This window comes from Morus notabilis, unplaced genomic scaffold, assembly GCF_000414095.1.
Source record: "Morus notabilis unplaced genomic scaffold, ASM41409v2 Scaffold1420, whole genome shotgun sequence".
NCBI lineage: Eukaryota > Viridiplantae > Streptophyta > Magnoliopsida > Rosales > Moraceae > Morus > Morus notabilis.
Window position 1 is genome coordinate 75,428 of NW_010361775.1, and position 13,790 is coordinate 89,217.

A 13,790-nucleotide genomic window follows, 5' to 3' on the forward strand; every position below is an offset into this window, starting at 1 on the left:
CATAAAAAGTCTTTAAAAACAAAAGCCTGATAAAATTTGGAAAGTGAAACTGATATCAAAAGGACATGAAAAGAAAAGGACAACATCTAAAGACTCAAAACAATATCTTTTACCTTTTTAAAAAGAATAATGCGTTTTTTAGGGGAGGTGCGAAACGGTTCGCACGTTTTTCACCCCAGAATGAGCCACGTAATTTTTTTGCAAACGACAAAGTACATTTCCTAAAGGCTAAACCGATTCTCAGTGAACTCTTCTTCTTATATGATTTTGGTGTATTTGACACTTTTTACTTCAATGCACTACTACTAGTCTATTGGCTATTCAGATGATTGTTATTTGAGCTTGAACCAGTAACCCTTGTTTTTTATATTCATAGAAAATCTTGATAACTTTGATATATATAGCTATTTCTTCCTTTGTTACTTATTAAGCTTTAAGTCTAATATACTACAGGGCACTCAATTTCTAGGCGTTATGCTCTTTATTTTTAAACTCATGCAACGTTTATCACTAAAAGAAAGCAGTAACCTTTCGTTAATTAGAGTCTCTTGAATCTTGGATATTTGTGTGTAAATGGTTCCGTGAATTGAGGGAAACAAAGCGGCTTCCACAAATAACTAGTAGAGTTACTAGATTTGATTCTTCTTTCTCAAACAAATAAAATATCTTCTGTTGTTGGTAAGCTAGCTTATGAACTTCATTGAATAGTGTTATGGACTATCATAGAGTTGAGATTTCGGTTTTCTTTGTTTTTATCTGTTTCCTACATGATCAGGGACTGACATGTTACTTCATCTTCATAGTCTAATAAAAGGAAGCTGGGATACTTATTTTGATGTAGTTACTGGAATTTTTTTTTTAATTAAATTAATGTGACTATACAAACCTTTTTATTATAAATGGAAATTTGTGAATTTCCGCTGTCATTTCATGCGTTATAGAAATTAATTCCCTTATTTGCATTCATATAGGTTTTGCTGGAAATCCTGGAAATCCTCATTATCCAAAATTGTAACTCATACATAACGTAATTCAGTAGTTATGTATCAATATTGAAATTCGACAAAAGTGTGACATAAGTCATGTATCTCACCACAAAATACATCGATATGTATTAAAAAGATGCTAAAAAATTTATCATCTAAATCTTGATTAACTTCAAGATTTATACTCATAAATTTCTCGAGTATTACACACGGCAACGAGAAGGTGAGGCGCGATGGTGACGACAAGAGAAGGTGAGGCGTGACTATTTCGAGAGAGACGGAAACACGTAGTTTTGAGGGTTTAAGAAAGTGATAGTTTAGGAACTCTAGTAACGATGCAACAGAAAGAACAAATGAAGAAGAAACTGACGCCGCTGGCCCCTAACAACAGCTTCATCGACCCTCCAATATTTGTTGTTCTCTCTACTGTCGCTGGTCCAAGTAAGTTCTCATCTTGAGATTTTTACACCCTTATATGTTACTGAAATTGAGAAGCTCCATAAGTCGACCGCTAAAAAACGATCTGGCACGGTTGAAAGCTCACTGAACACGCAAAAAGTTGGCTCAACTTTCAGAAATAAAGTTTCGGTCCATACCAACCAAACTCTCTCTTTTCAATTGATGTTCAATCCTACATTGTATAATAATATTATTTTTATTTTACTCACGTTGTTTTCTGTCTATTTTTCCTATTTTTAAATACTATCTTTGGAATTGTGTTTAAGTTCAATACACGAACCAATCAGGCACTTGTGACTTTTTCGCATGCCTGTATAACACACTGTTCGTATGTGTATAACATTCAATAAATATAGTCCAATACATGTAACAATGAGTGTCACACTTAAACAAGCTGAGCGTTAAAAACATGTACAAACGATGTTATACGGGCATATAGAAAAATTACATTTGCTTAACTGTACAGCTATCAGACTTCACACTTTGCCAATTATTTTTATTTGAATGATATTAATATATAATGACTTTGTCTTTACTTTAATATTAATGATAACAAAAACCCGTAACTCATAAAAAGTTAAATATAATTATGAAGGTCAAAAATGTCATTACACAACCACATTGAGCCATATATATGGAATATTTACAAACTCCAGTCATTTTTAAATTTTATGATAATCTTTTATTTTATCCTATGTATGATTCACTTAAACGAATTATTTCATCAATTGACAGTCAAGTTGTCGAGAGTGCTCACTCAAGTCGGCAGGGAGTAAATGAATGTGAAAAGATATATTATTATTTTGTAAATTTCTCTACGTTTTTTAGATTATTTTCCATAAAAGTAGTGCGAATTTTAATTTATCTAAAACTTTTAAAATCAAATTCGCATTAAACACAATGTATCAATATTCTTCAAAAAAAAAATATATATATATTAACAGTATAATATGAAGTAGAGTGAGAATTTTTATAACTATATATTGTTAACAGTACTTTCTAGTGATGGGACACCAGAAGTAAGAAAAAGTCGAATTAGCAGTATTATAAATAAATCCTTTATTTATATATTTTTGTTGTTGAATTTTTCACCATAATGTATCATACAAGAAAGATGCTAGAGATGAAGCTTTTTATTTGTTCTTTTCTGTTTTATTTTTTTCATATAGATATAGATGAAGCTTGGCAAACCTAATAAGTACTCCAAACGAAAAAATAAATAAAGACACGTCTCTATTTTTGCTTAATTATATTCACTATAACTAAACTTGCTCTGACTTTCTTCTTCATTTAGAAGGCAACGGCACCAAATTCCGATATTCGGCAAGAGCCCAAAGAGGGAAGATATTCCGATATGCTGCGTAATGCAACATACAGTTCCTCATATAAACGCCCATAAGTTCCTGCCGTCATAAAATTTGACAAACGATCAATAAAGATTCACAATTCTAGAGTACATTTTTGAGGCAAGACTAATTTTATTTATATACTCACGAGATCTCTACACCAAAAATATTAGAATTTTTTTATGTGTACTGTACAATAAACCATCATTAATTCTTTCAGAAATGTTGATTCATTAACCCTCTTTTAACTTTCTTTTCTTATAGCTTATAAATTACTCTAATTATTTTTTTTTTCCTTTTTGTTGCACAAAGTTAGATTAGATTGGTACCTGTTGGGGGAAATCGCCATCTTCCAATTGAGAGTTGATCAGTAGTTTTGCAGCTCTGTGAATTGGAGTGGGGTCTCTCTCAGCCTATTACATGTTACATAATGTGTATATATATTAAAGAACATTAGTATTAGAGGACCATGTATTTATACAATTATAGATGATGAGGAATACGTACGTATGTACGTACGTACGTCAATTAGTCTTACATATTTGTTGAAACAATTTACTAATTACCTGTCTACCATGGATCAAGCCCATCAATGCTAGAGCAGTCTGCACCAAATTTGAGTGATCTCCTTCAAAAGGTGTATACACCTGCACGATCACCAAATCACCAGAAGAGTAGAAATAATTCGATATTGTTAGTTTCTATGAAAATAAAAAAATAAGAATTAAGAAAAAGGTAGCAATTATAATTAGTACAAGCGAAAGAAAGCAATATTTGGCAACCTTATTTGTACAAGAAGTGTAGCTCTCTGCCCAACCGCCGTCGTCTCTCTGTGTTTGGAGCAAGAATTGAACGCCTCTACGGACAGCCTCACAGTTGTAGTAGTGCCTATCGGCAGCCTCCAAGCCAGTAATAGCAAACCATGTGCCGTAGAAGAAGCAAATTCCCCAATTTCCGTACCAAGATCCATCCGGCATTTGTACGTCTTCAATGTAGTCAGCACCATTGGTTATGAAATTATCAATCTCTTTTCTTCTATGTTCTGGATGTAACTTCCTAAACAAATTCAACGCTTGGATTGCGGAGGATGTGCACTCCATATACCTGCATATATATATATATATATATATGGACATCATCATTTAATTAAGTACCACGTCGTCATGTCTATCCAATTCCATTAGATATATATATATATATAGCTGATGAAAAGTATTGGAGCTAATTAGAATAATTGAAAGGATTCACTTAAGAATTATTTTACTCACTCATATTCAATAACGAGGTCCTCCAAAAACTCTACAGGATTTAGCCACTACACGGGGAAGAAAAAAAAAATTTTCTTAATAATAATTGAGATACAAGTGTAAGATTCAGTTATTATTTGGGAGAAATAAGTTTTTAGTATTATTACCTCCAACCATTTTGGTGCTCCGGTTGGCTCCCAACCTGACACACCTCCATTTGGATTCTGTTTTTATGTTTACAGAGGAGATCAAAACGACAATACTAAATAATAAGTGCAGAGCTGCTTACTGCGAACTAGTTAAAACCAAAAATAAAAAATAAAAAATCCTTTTTTTTTTTATTCTCACCTGCAGAGAAAGTATAACGTTAACAGAATCATACATGTGCTCTGCTATCATAGGCTCGCCGACAAGATGGGGTGGCAACATTTGGAATAAGAGGCAACACTGGCAAAACATTTACAACAAACAAACGTCATTGAGACAAATATATTATGTAATGTCGTTTTAGGTATTGATATGTGTTTATTTTATTACCTTTAGACCTTCTGCGGTACAATCAGAAACTTGCCATCCATGATCACGGTCGGAGAAAGTCCACGCTCCTTTAGAAATATGCCGAAAATGGTTTAAATGGTCCGGAAGATCCTCCCTAACTTGAGTCAACTTTAGGAACTGGTGTGCCTTGTTCAGTACGGGCGCGATTTCCTCATTTATGTTGCCAGCAAGTAGAGCTTGAACGGTGAGACTACAGTCCCACAATTGACTTCCATAACTCTACACAGATTTGGAAAGCATATCCTCTGTGAGTTTATGAGTTTACTGACTTGTTATAAAATACTAGTTATAAAATATAGTTTTATGAGTTCACTGACTTGCAAAGTGATTCCATCTTCGGCTACCCATAAGTAATCTGCAACCCTTGGAATATGCTTCTTGAAAGCTTCTCCATTAGGATCTTCCGCCCAGCAAGCAAGCATCATCAAGGGCTACATGAGAAATTGAACTCGAATTATAAATTATGCTTAAAATATAGGTAATTATATATCCATCACGTGAAAACTTAAAATTTTAAAGTGTGAATGGAGGAGCGTTAATATTACTTACTTTCTCAACACATCCAATTGTGATATATCGACTATTTTCGTCCTCGTAATGAATATGTTCTATTGCTTTCTGAATTGCTCTCTCTCTTATCATGTTAAAGGGCCAAGTATTGATAACAGACTCGCCAATGTAATAGACACTGTCCCACAAGAGACGTTGTCCTCTACCATGGGGATAGTAGTTATCAACCTTAGCGCAAACATGGCGCATTTTGCTCCACTTGATTTGTTTGTAAGGTTCATTGTAGATTTCTCCTCTCAATTGCACAATGAGAGGTGTGATTGGACCAACAAACTTTCTCCCATAAAAGTATGACATTGGCATGAACGTCAATCGACAATGGCAGTACATTTTTGCTGCAATTTTCATTCAAAATTTTTTTCATATCATTAATATGAGAGGTATTAACAACACTAACTATGTTATAAAGAAACATAAAATGTTCAAAAATATAAAATGAACATATATATATATATATAGATGATAATTATTATTACATGGATGAAGTGGTACTATTGAGGGGTAGAACCAAAACTCTGGTGGCATTGGGTTGCATCCATCCCAGTCGTACACACCAAGAATCTGTAATTGATACAGAACATAAATCATTAAATTCGATCATTAGTCTTAATTAATTCTCAATTTGTTAGATACATAGTAAAGTAGTGTAATTTGCCACCACAATAATTTGATTTTTTTTTTGAATTAACATCCTGAGTTGTGTATTATTATTAGTAATATTCGTTAGCACTTAGGACTTTAGTTTTATTTTCATTTTATTTTGAACTTTGTTGATCAGTTTGTCACATAATGAAGATAACAATATGTACAAATTTATAGACGTACCGCCATCCAAGTCTTTCCCCAAGAGCCGGAGCCCATTGCACCGCCATTGTCAAGAATCCACTTGCGAGCTCTAGCGCAGGCGTTGTCAAGGCCACCATCGGGGCCTTCTCCGAGAATGCGCATGGCGAGGTAGTTTTGCACCGTGCACATCATCATGCTCGGACCCTCGATGTGTAATCCCCACCCTCCATCTTCATTTTGGTGACAATACATGTACCACAACATTTCTCTCTTGTGATGCTCGTTTAACACACTGTCTAAAGTACCCGAGATGTACAAGCAAAACACCTGCATATTTGCATTTAATTAATTTGTTCACGTGAGAAAATAGATTAATTAAGACAATTGTTGCATGAGTAATTACTTGATTGAATTAAGGTCATTATAGTATTAAGTTGATTGAAAGTAGTCGGTACCATGGGAGGAATGTAGAACATAACGCCAGCATTTTGCGCCGGCCAATGGCCGTGTGGTGACTGCAGAGCCGACCAGAAGTTAATCGACCTCTTCATCGAGGCATCTGCTGCTTCGTATGTGATTTCCATGCCGTCCTCAATTTTCACTTTTGGAATTGTTTGTTTGAAGTTTTTCTCTCTTAACATCTGCATTTTGTCAATAATAATTTGAATATCCTTGATTTCTGTACCCAATAGTTGAATAATTCCTTTTTTTTTTTATAATTTCGTGGGAGGTACATATCGTAAAATAACCAATACATATATCAAAGAATAAAGTATTCCTCAAATATTTGATTTTGGTGTGACATAGATAGAATATCATGAATAGGTTTTGCTTACTAACAAATCATTTGTACAAAAATGTACACATCACCAGTATAGCTAGCCTCTCTACTTTAAATTTCAAAGCAGTGGTTTTAGAGAAATGAATCGGAATGTTACAACAAAATTAAACTGCTTCCTTTACATTTTGTATTGGTTCACTGTAATAAGTTTGATGAGCGTACACACACACATATATACCTGAAGACGCCATATGTGGTCACTGCAGGGCTTGACCTTGTGACGGTTTCTGTAGAAATTCAGGCGAGCCTCCTCAACTTGTGCTTGCTCTTCCGGCGTTCCTGCGGTCGGATCGAACTCGAATATCTGTCTTCCCAAGAAGTTGTTTGTGCTGAACAAATATGGATCTTCCGCACCCGTTCCATACTTAATCTTCCACATTCTTCTTCAGCTTTTTGTAACCAAACTATATATGTAATATTATTTTGTGTTGGGACTTGCCTAATTGGAAATATTGAAAGCTTAACAGTGTCAACGTAATTGGGATGTATTCGGGCTTTTAAAGCTAATTATTTATCCCTTCCACAAGATAAGATGTTTTTTCCTTTCCAAGTAATGTGATCATAAGGTTGGATCTCTTATATAGATGGCGACTTAGAATTAATGGCTACTCTCCTTCCCTCTTAGAAGAAACAAGTCATGTATGCTGGGACCAATATTATTTTTATTTATTTTTTTCTTTTTTCTTTTTGCCTTTTTAAAAGGAGAACCTCTTGTATTATTATTATGAGTACACACGACTGTCCAATGGAGCCATTAATTGGTCATTTTCGATGCTTTTTTCCAACTTCTATGAAAGCTACTACCACACAAATATGTGTGTGTGTGTATATATATATATATATATATATATATGTATATATATTATATATATATATACATACATACATAGAGGAATGCATGTCTATGTCTATAACATTATAAAAGCGGCAATCCTCGTAGGTTTGAGTCAAGCGGGAACTTTAGACGGCCGCCTATGACTGTCTGAAAAAACTAAATTTGTACTCAGTACTCAAACCCGCCCTGCCTGACCCTGACATTTACTTTGGACGGGCCGTGGGCCTTGTCTTGGCTGCTCGGGATCGATCGGTCAGCCCGAGTCCGCCCGAAAAAGCTTGAAAAATAAATATATTTATATATTTATATAATTTTTAGTTTTGTATAATATTGTGTATATATATTATATATAATATTGTTTATTAATTGTATTTGTATATAAATAATTATTCAGTTATTTACTGTAAAAATTATATAAAAATTATAATTAAGATTAAAATCAACACACTATTAAAACAATTCAAAGAATTAGTTTTGTTTATTAATTTTTAAATTTGTACTAAATCAAACACTTTACTCAGGTATGCATTCGGGTGGGCCACTCGGTGGACAATTGGGCGGGCATTTCGGGCGGGCAATGGGCTTGCAACGGCGGCGGGTTCTTTTCTGGTTGATTTTCAGGCTGCCTGAGCCCGAGCCCGGTCTAGAACTTAGATGTCCGCCCGCCGAGACTGAAAATTTATGGGCTTCAGACAGACCTACCGCTCGTAGTTCCAGCACTAGGTTTGATGTGTGGCCGCAATGCACATTTCAAGCAAAATTTGTGTTTTGTTAATATGGAAATGAAGCACACAAGTCACATTCGATAAAAAAATATTTTAGAAAATGTAAAAGAACATTTGAGAATATATTTCAAAGAAATTATTACGCAATGGGGATAAATTAGAAGAAAAATATTTTGGTGGTACACATTTTAAAATGAAGATATAATAATATTATAGGAGAGAGAAAAATTATGAATGTACAGATTTTAAGGAAAAAAACAGGAAGAAAAAAGAAAAAGAAAAAGAAAAAGAAAAATTATTGAACGACGAAAAAAAGGAAACCAGGAACTCTTTTTCTTTTTTTTTTTCCTAAAATATAAATATCGGTCTCAATAAGTTAATATTATGCTCCACGTTTTTTTTTTCTATTCCTTGTTAGATAATAAGTGTTTAGCTTACACTGAAAGGAAAAAAAAAAACCACTTTTCCTTATTAAAATAACTTATTTGTTAAAAAAACACAATACACACTAAAAATGTGCATAATTTTATTCCCCTTTAATTTTTTTTGGTAAAGCACTACTATATAATATTATCTTTATAAGTCACCTAAAAAGATTCACATACATGTATGAATAAATTAAAATAAATTTATCACTTATAAAAACACTAAATAATACTTTAAAAACAAGAGACATTTTTTAGTACGTCAACATATTGATAGGTTAGGTATTCTGGCCGTTAAATTTGTATAAAATTACATAAAAGTTAAAAAGTGTGCAGATCAAACGGTCAAAATAATTTGACTTATCAGTACACTGGTGTACTAGAGAATCTCTCTAAAACTAACTCCAAAAGAATAAAAATTACATCGAAATTAGCGCACTTAACAATAACTTATAAAACATAACACTATTTATTTTCATTACTAACACGCTGCTTCACTAGGTCTATTTAAATATTGCATGGCAACACTTAATAATTAGTATTGCAACTGCCAACAAAGTGATGGTGACCCATACAAAAATATTTCCTCCAACTTATCGGTTATTAAAACTAGATTCGAACGCACATTTTATTTATTTATTTATTTTTTCCTTAAGATGGGTGGGAAATTTAAACTCTACAATTTAGAGTAGATATCAAATGTGGTATTACCGTTAAATTATGTCTATAATTTCTTTTTACTTTTAATTTTTATGTAATAAAAAAATTAATTATTTGAATTATGTTACATCACTTAAAAAATTAAAAAACAAAACCTTTTTCTTAATTTTAATTTTGCCCGTAGTTTTTTCATCCGAATTCATTAGATTGAAAGGACATAATACTAGTGGTATAGATAGACACCAAACTTGCGAATCAACTTATAACTACAATTTTTAAAATGTACCACAAGAAGAATCAACTATCGATGGGCGAAATACACATATATGTTAAGTCCTTAATTGCACACAATAATCAAAGCGGTTGGCTATTTTGATACTTTGCAATAAAATCTATGCCACAATTTCGATTATTTGATCCCATCTTTTGTCCAACAATTCATGTGCACAAAACATTATGGTGGTACGCATTTTAAAATGAAGATATAATAATATATATAGGAGAGAGAAAAATTATGCATGTACAGATTCTAAGGAACAAAACAGGAAGAAAAAAGAAAAAAAAAATTATTGGACGAAAAAAAAGAAACGGGAACTTTTTTTTTTTTTTTTTTCTAAAATGTAAATATCGGTCTCTATAAGTTAATATTATGCTCCTCGTTTCTTTTTTTCTATTTCTTGTTCGATAATAAGTGTTTAGCAGACACTGAAAGGGAAAAAAAAAAAAAAAAAACTCTAAAAAACTTGTTAAAAAAACCAATACTCACTAAAAATGTGCATAATTTCATTCCCCTTTAATTTTTTTGGTAAAGAACTTCTATATAATATTATCTTTATAATTCATCTAAAAAGATTCACATACATGTATGAATAAATTCAAATAAATTTGTCGCTTATGAAAACATTAAATACTACTTTACAAATAAAAGATTTTTTCTGATACGCTAACATATTGGTAGGTTTGATTTTGTAACCGTTAAATTTGTATAAAATCACGTAAAAGTCAAAAAGTACACAGATGTAACGGTAAAAAAAATTTAGCTTACCGATACACTAGTGTACTAAAGAATCTCTCTAAAAGTAACTCCAAAAGAATAAAAAATAACATTTAAATAAGCTCACTTAACAATAAGTTATAAAATATAACACTATTTATTTTCATTACTAACAGGTTGCTTTACTAGGTCTATTTAAATATTTCATGGCAACCCTTAATAATTAGCATTGTAACTGTCAGCAAAGTGGTGGTGACCCATACAAAAATATTTCCTGCAACTTATCGGTTATTAAAACTAGATTTGAATGCACATTTTCTTTTTTTTTTTTTTTTTTTTTTTACTTAAGGTAGGTGAGAAATTTGAACTCTACACTTTATAGTAGATATCAAATGTGGTATAACCGTTAAGTCACTACAACAAAAAACGCTATTAGCGACATTATTAGCAACGATATTTGTCATATTAGCAACGATATTTGTCATATTTCTGAACCTTGGAAAAGAACCTTTTCATATTTACGATGACATGTCGTCGCCAATATTTATTGGCACTAGAACTAATCTGGCGCTAACATGCAGTACTACAATTTGGGCTATTTGCGACGACATTTGTCATCATAAATAATTAACTATTTACGGTGACATATCGTCACAAATATTTTGGTAAAACTAAAAATATTGTCGTCGCTAAAAAAGACACACGTCATCAGAAATATTTGCTTCGGGGCAGATCTTGTATGGTGCGAACTTTTAGCGTCAAAATAATATTATTTACAACGACATGTGTCGTCGTAACTAGTGAATTATTTGCGACGACATGTGTCGTTGCAAATAAAATTTAATTTATTTATTTTCCCCCGAGCAAACAGGATTATTTTGGCGGGTGACAAAATTTTTTTGTGATGACATTAATGTGTGTCGTCACAATAAGTGATTTTGTATTCCCTCAGTAAAATAAAAAGCAGGAAAATTGGGCGGGTTCCCAAAAATTATTTGCAACGACATTATAGGTATCATCACAAATAATAATTCCAGAACCTTCTTCCTACAACATGTTTCGTCACAAATAATGTAGGTGTCATCGCAAATAAGTTTAAGTTATATTTGCGATGACTAGTCGTCGCAAATATTCTTTCTGTCGTCGTAAAAAACTCTGTTATATGCCCATGAGCAGAGCCTCCTCCTCCTTTTTGTCCGATCAGCTTCTCTCTCTCTCTCGGCCTCTCACCAGTTTTCTCTCGTTTTCTCATCCCTAACTCTCAAAATCTCCTTGTATTCTCTTCAAAATCAACAATATTATAAGTTTTATTTGTTTTTCATCCAAAAAATCCCAAAATATCGCCGTCAAACTCCGCCGCCGTCGAAGTCCTCCGTCACCGCTGCATTTTGCTCTTGTTTATCTTACCGTTTTCAACCCCCATTTCAGTGGGTTTGAATTTTGTAAGTTTTTTTTATAATTATTGTATTTTTTAGTTTAAAATGTATGAGTTTTTGTTATTTGAATTGTATACAATTATGGATTATAAATCTTGAAGTTTGATTTATAGATTTTAGAATTAGTATGTAATTTGAAATTTGGATTATAAATTAAATTTTAGATTATGAATTTTTAGATTGTTGAAATTGTAAGATTATAATTTGATTTAGGTTGAGATTAAAGTTTTGATAATTGTTTTAAGTGGCACATCTTGCAGTTATGGTGTGCCAAAATCTTTTAAAAGCTGTTTTTTACAGGTTTGAATTTTTGGATAATAAGAAAAGTATGTCGTTACAATGCCGAAAGTTTATTAAAACCTATTAATTTTAAGAATTAATTATATTAATAGAAAGAAAATTAAAAATTAATTATAAACATTATGAGTTCAACAATAAAAAAGTAATTTGTCCATAAAATTTGATAAAACTTATAAAATTGAAACATGAAATGTTAAACTTTCTTTATGAACGTGAGTATATAGTCACAAGAAAACATGAAGTATGATTAGATGTGTTATTGTGTTTATAGTCAAGATGCCAATTGATAAGAGTTGGATACATATGAAAAATCAGTTGTCCGATCAGTATTGGGAAGGATTGTCTGCATTTATCAATATTGTCAAAGACTATATTGATGAAAGCGGTTGTACAAGTTGTCTGTGTCGGAGATGTTTAAACCATAAATGTTTTCCAATAGAAACAGTTAGAGCACACATACACTAATATGGTTTCAATACTTTATATACGACGTGGTATTACCATGGCGAAAACGATATTACGACCAATCCAATAAATGAATCAGTTGAAGAGATGGTTGCAGTTATACATGATGTTATTGGAAATAACTCTGATCATGATATGCCGGACGAAGTAGAAGCTGAGGTGTTAGGTGATGCGCAACACGAGAATTTAAAGAGTTGTTATATGAGCTCGAATCAACATTGTATCCAGGGTGTACTAAGTATTCATCATTGAATTTTTTGGTGAAACTAATGCATTTAAAGGTGCTGTACAAATGGCCCAATGAGTGTATGAACTCTATTTTGAAGCTATTGAAAGATGCATTTCTTGAAGATATTAAACTTCCAGATTCGTATTATGAGGCGAAGACAAAATTGGGTAAACTTGGTTTGAGCTACAAAACATGCATGTCTGTAAGTATGTGTTGGGAATGGTGTCCTAGAAGCATGAGATGTAATAGGATATTTATTTTTATTTAATAAAAGAGTTTATTCATGATTTTATGTGCATATATTTATGAATATTTTATGAATATCAATAAAAATTCCATGATTATTTATGTAACCTTAAACATTGTATATAAGTGTTATATACAAGAGGATAATGTTTAAGGATAATAATAATGAAAAAAGTAATGTTCATAATAAATCTAAATTAAAGTTCGGAATCTTTAATTAAAACATTATTAATACATGTCATTCCCATTTAGAATGGAACGGTGTTATCCGCACTGTTAATATAGCGAGATATTGAATGAGTGTATTTCGCATAATGAGATTATGTGGAACAAGGACACAGACACAATATGAATTTCTAATAATTCCGTTAAGTATAGAAATTCTAATTGAGTCTACCGATGGTCATATATAGGATGATCTTAATCCTGAGTTCTTAACAGACTCCTATTTATGGATTTGTGTCTTTTGATTTACTCGGTACGGATTCTGAGATCCTGAATCCTATTCCTTGTATTTTGGAGACATGATGAAGTAGGTAGCCGGGAATGTTATTACACGAGATGGAATCCATTCCTTCTTAAGAAAGAAGTAGATAAATAATTCTCTTGAGGGTTGATTCGGTACTTGGACCAGTAGGAGCTCCGATTCATGAATGTGTTTTATGAATCACTGTCCATTAGA

At 32.2% G+C, this 13,790-nt stretch overlaps 1 protein-coding gene across 1 annotated transcript; it reads right to left on the reverse strand.

Annotated features, from left to right (window-relative positions):
* Window positions 1–2,525: 2,525 nt before the first annotated feature.
* LOC21395405 (lupeol synthase) lies at window positions 2,526–7,330 on the reverse strand. Its single transcript, XM_024167266.1, has 14 exons — window positions 6,972–7,330; window positions 6,408–6,593; window positions 5,992–6,279; window positions 5,643–5,727; window positions 5,146–5,501; window positions 4,914–5,027; window positions 4,576–4,815; window positions 4,387–4,485; window positions 4,206–4,262; window positions 4,060–4,106; window positions 3,574–3,895; window positions 3,358–3,438; window positions 3,121–3,204; window positions 2,526–2,848 (listed from the first exon to the last, which is right to left on the reverse strand). The coding sequence occupies exons 1-14, from the start codon at window positions 7,170–7,172 to the stop codon at window positions 2,732–2,734; spliced, it is 2,277 nt and encodes a 758-aa protein (XP_024023034.1). The 5' UTR covers window positions 7,173–7,330; the 3' UTR covers window positions 2,526–2,731.
* Window positions 7,331–13,790: the final 6,460 nt, after the last annotated feature.

Excerpts from the sequence above, each read along its gene's own strand:
- LOC21395405 (XM_024167266.1), bottom strand. The coding sequence starts at position 7,172 with ATGTGGAAGATTAAGTATGGAACGGGTGCGGAAGATCCATATTTGTTC. Across the intron at positions 6,594-6,971 it reads ACCACATATGGCGTCTTCAG|ATGTTAAGAGAGAAAAACTT; the intron begins GTATATATGTGT and ends GACAAAATGCAG. Across the intron at positions 4,486-4,575 it reads GTACCGCAGAAGGTCTAAAG|TGTTGCCTCTTATTCCAAAT; the intron begins GTAATAAAATAA and ends ATGTTTTGCCAG.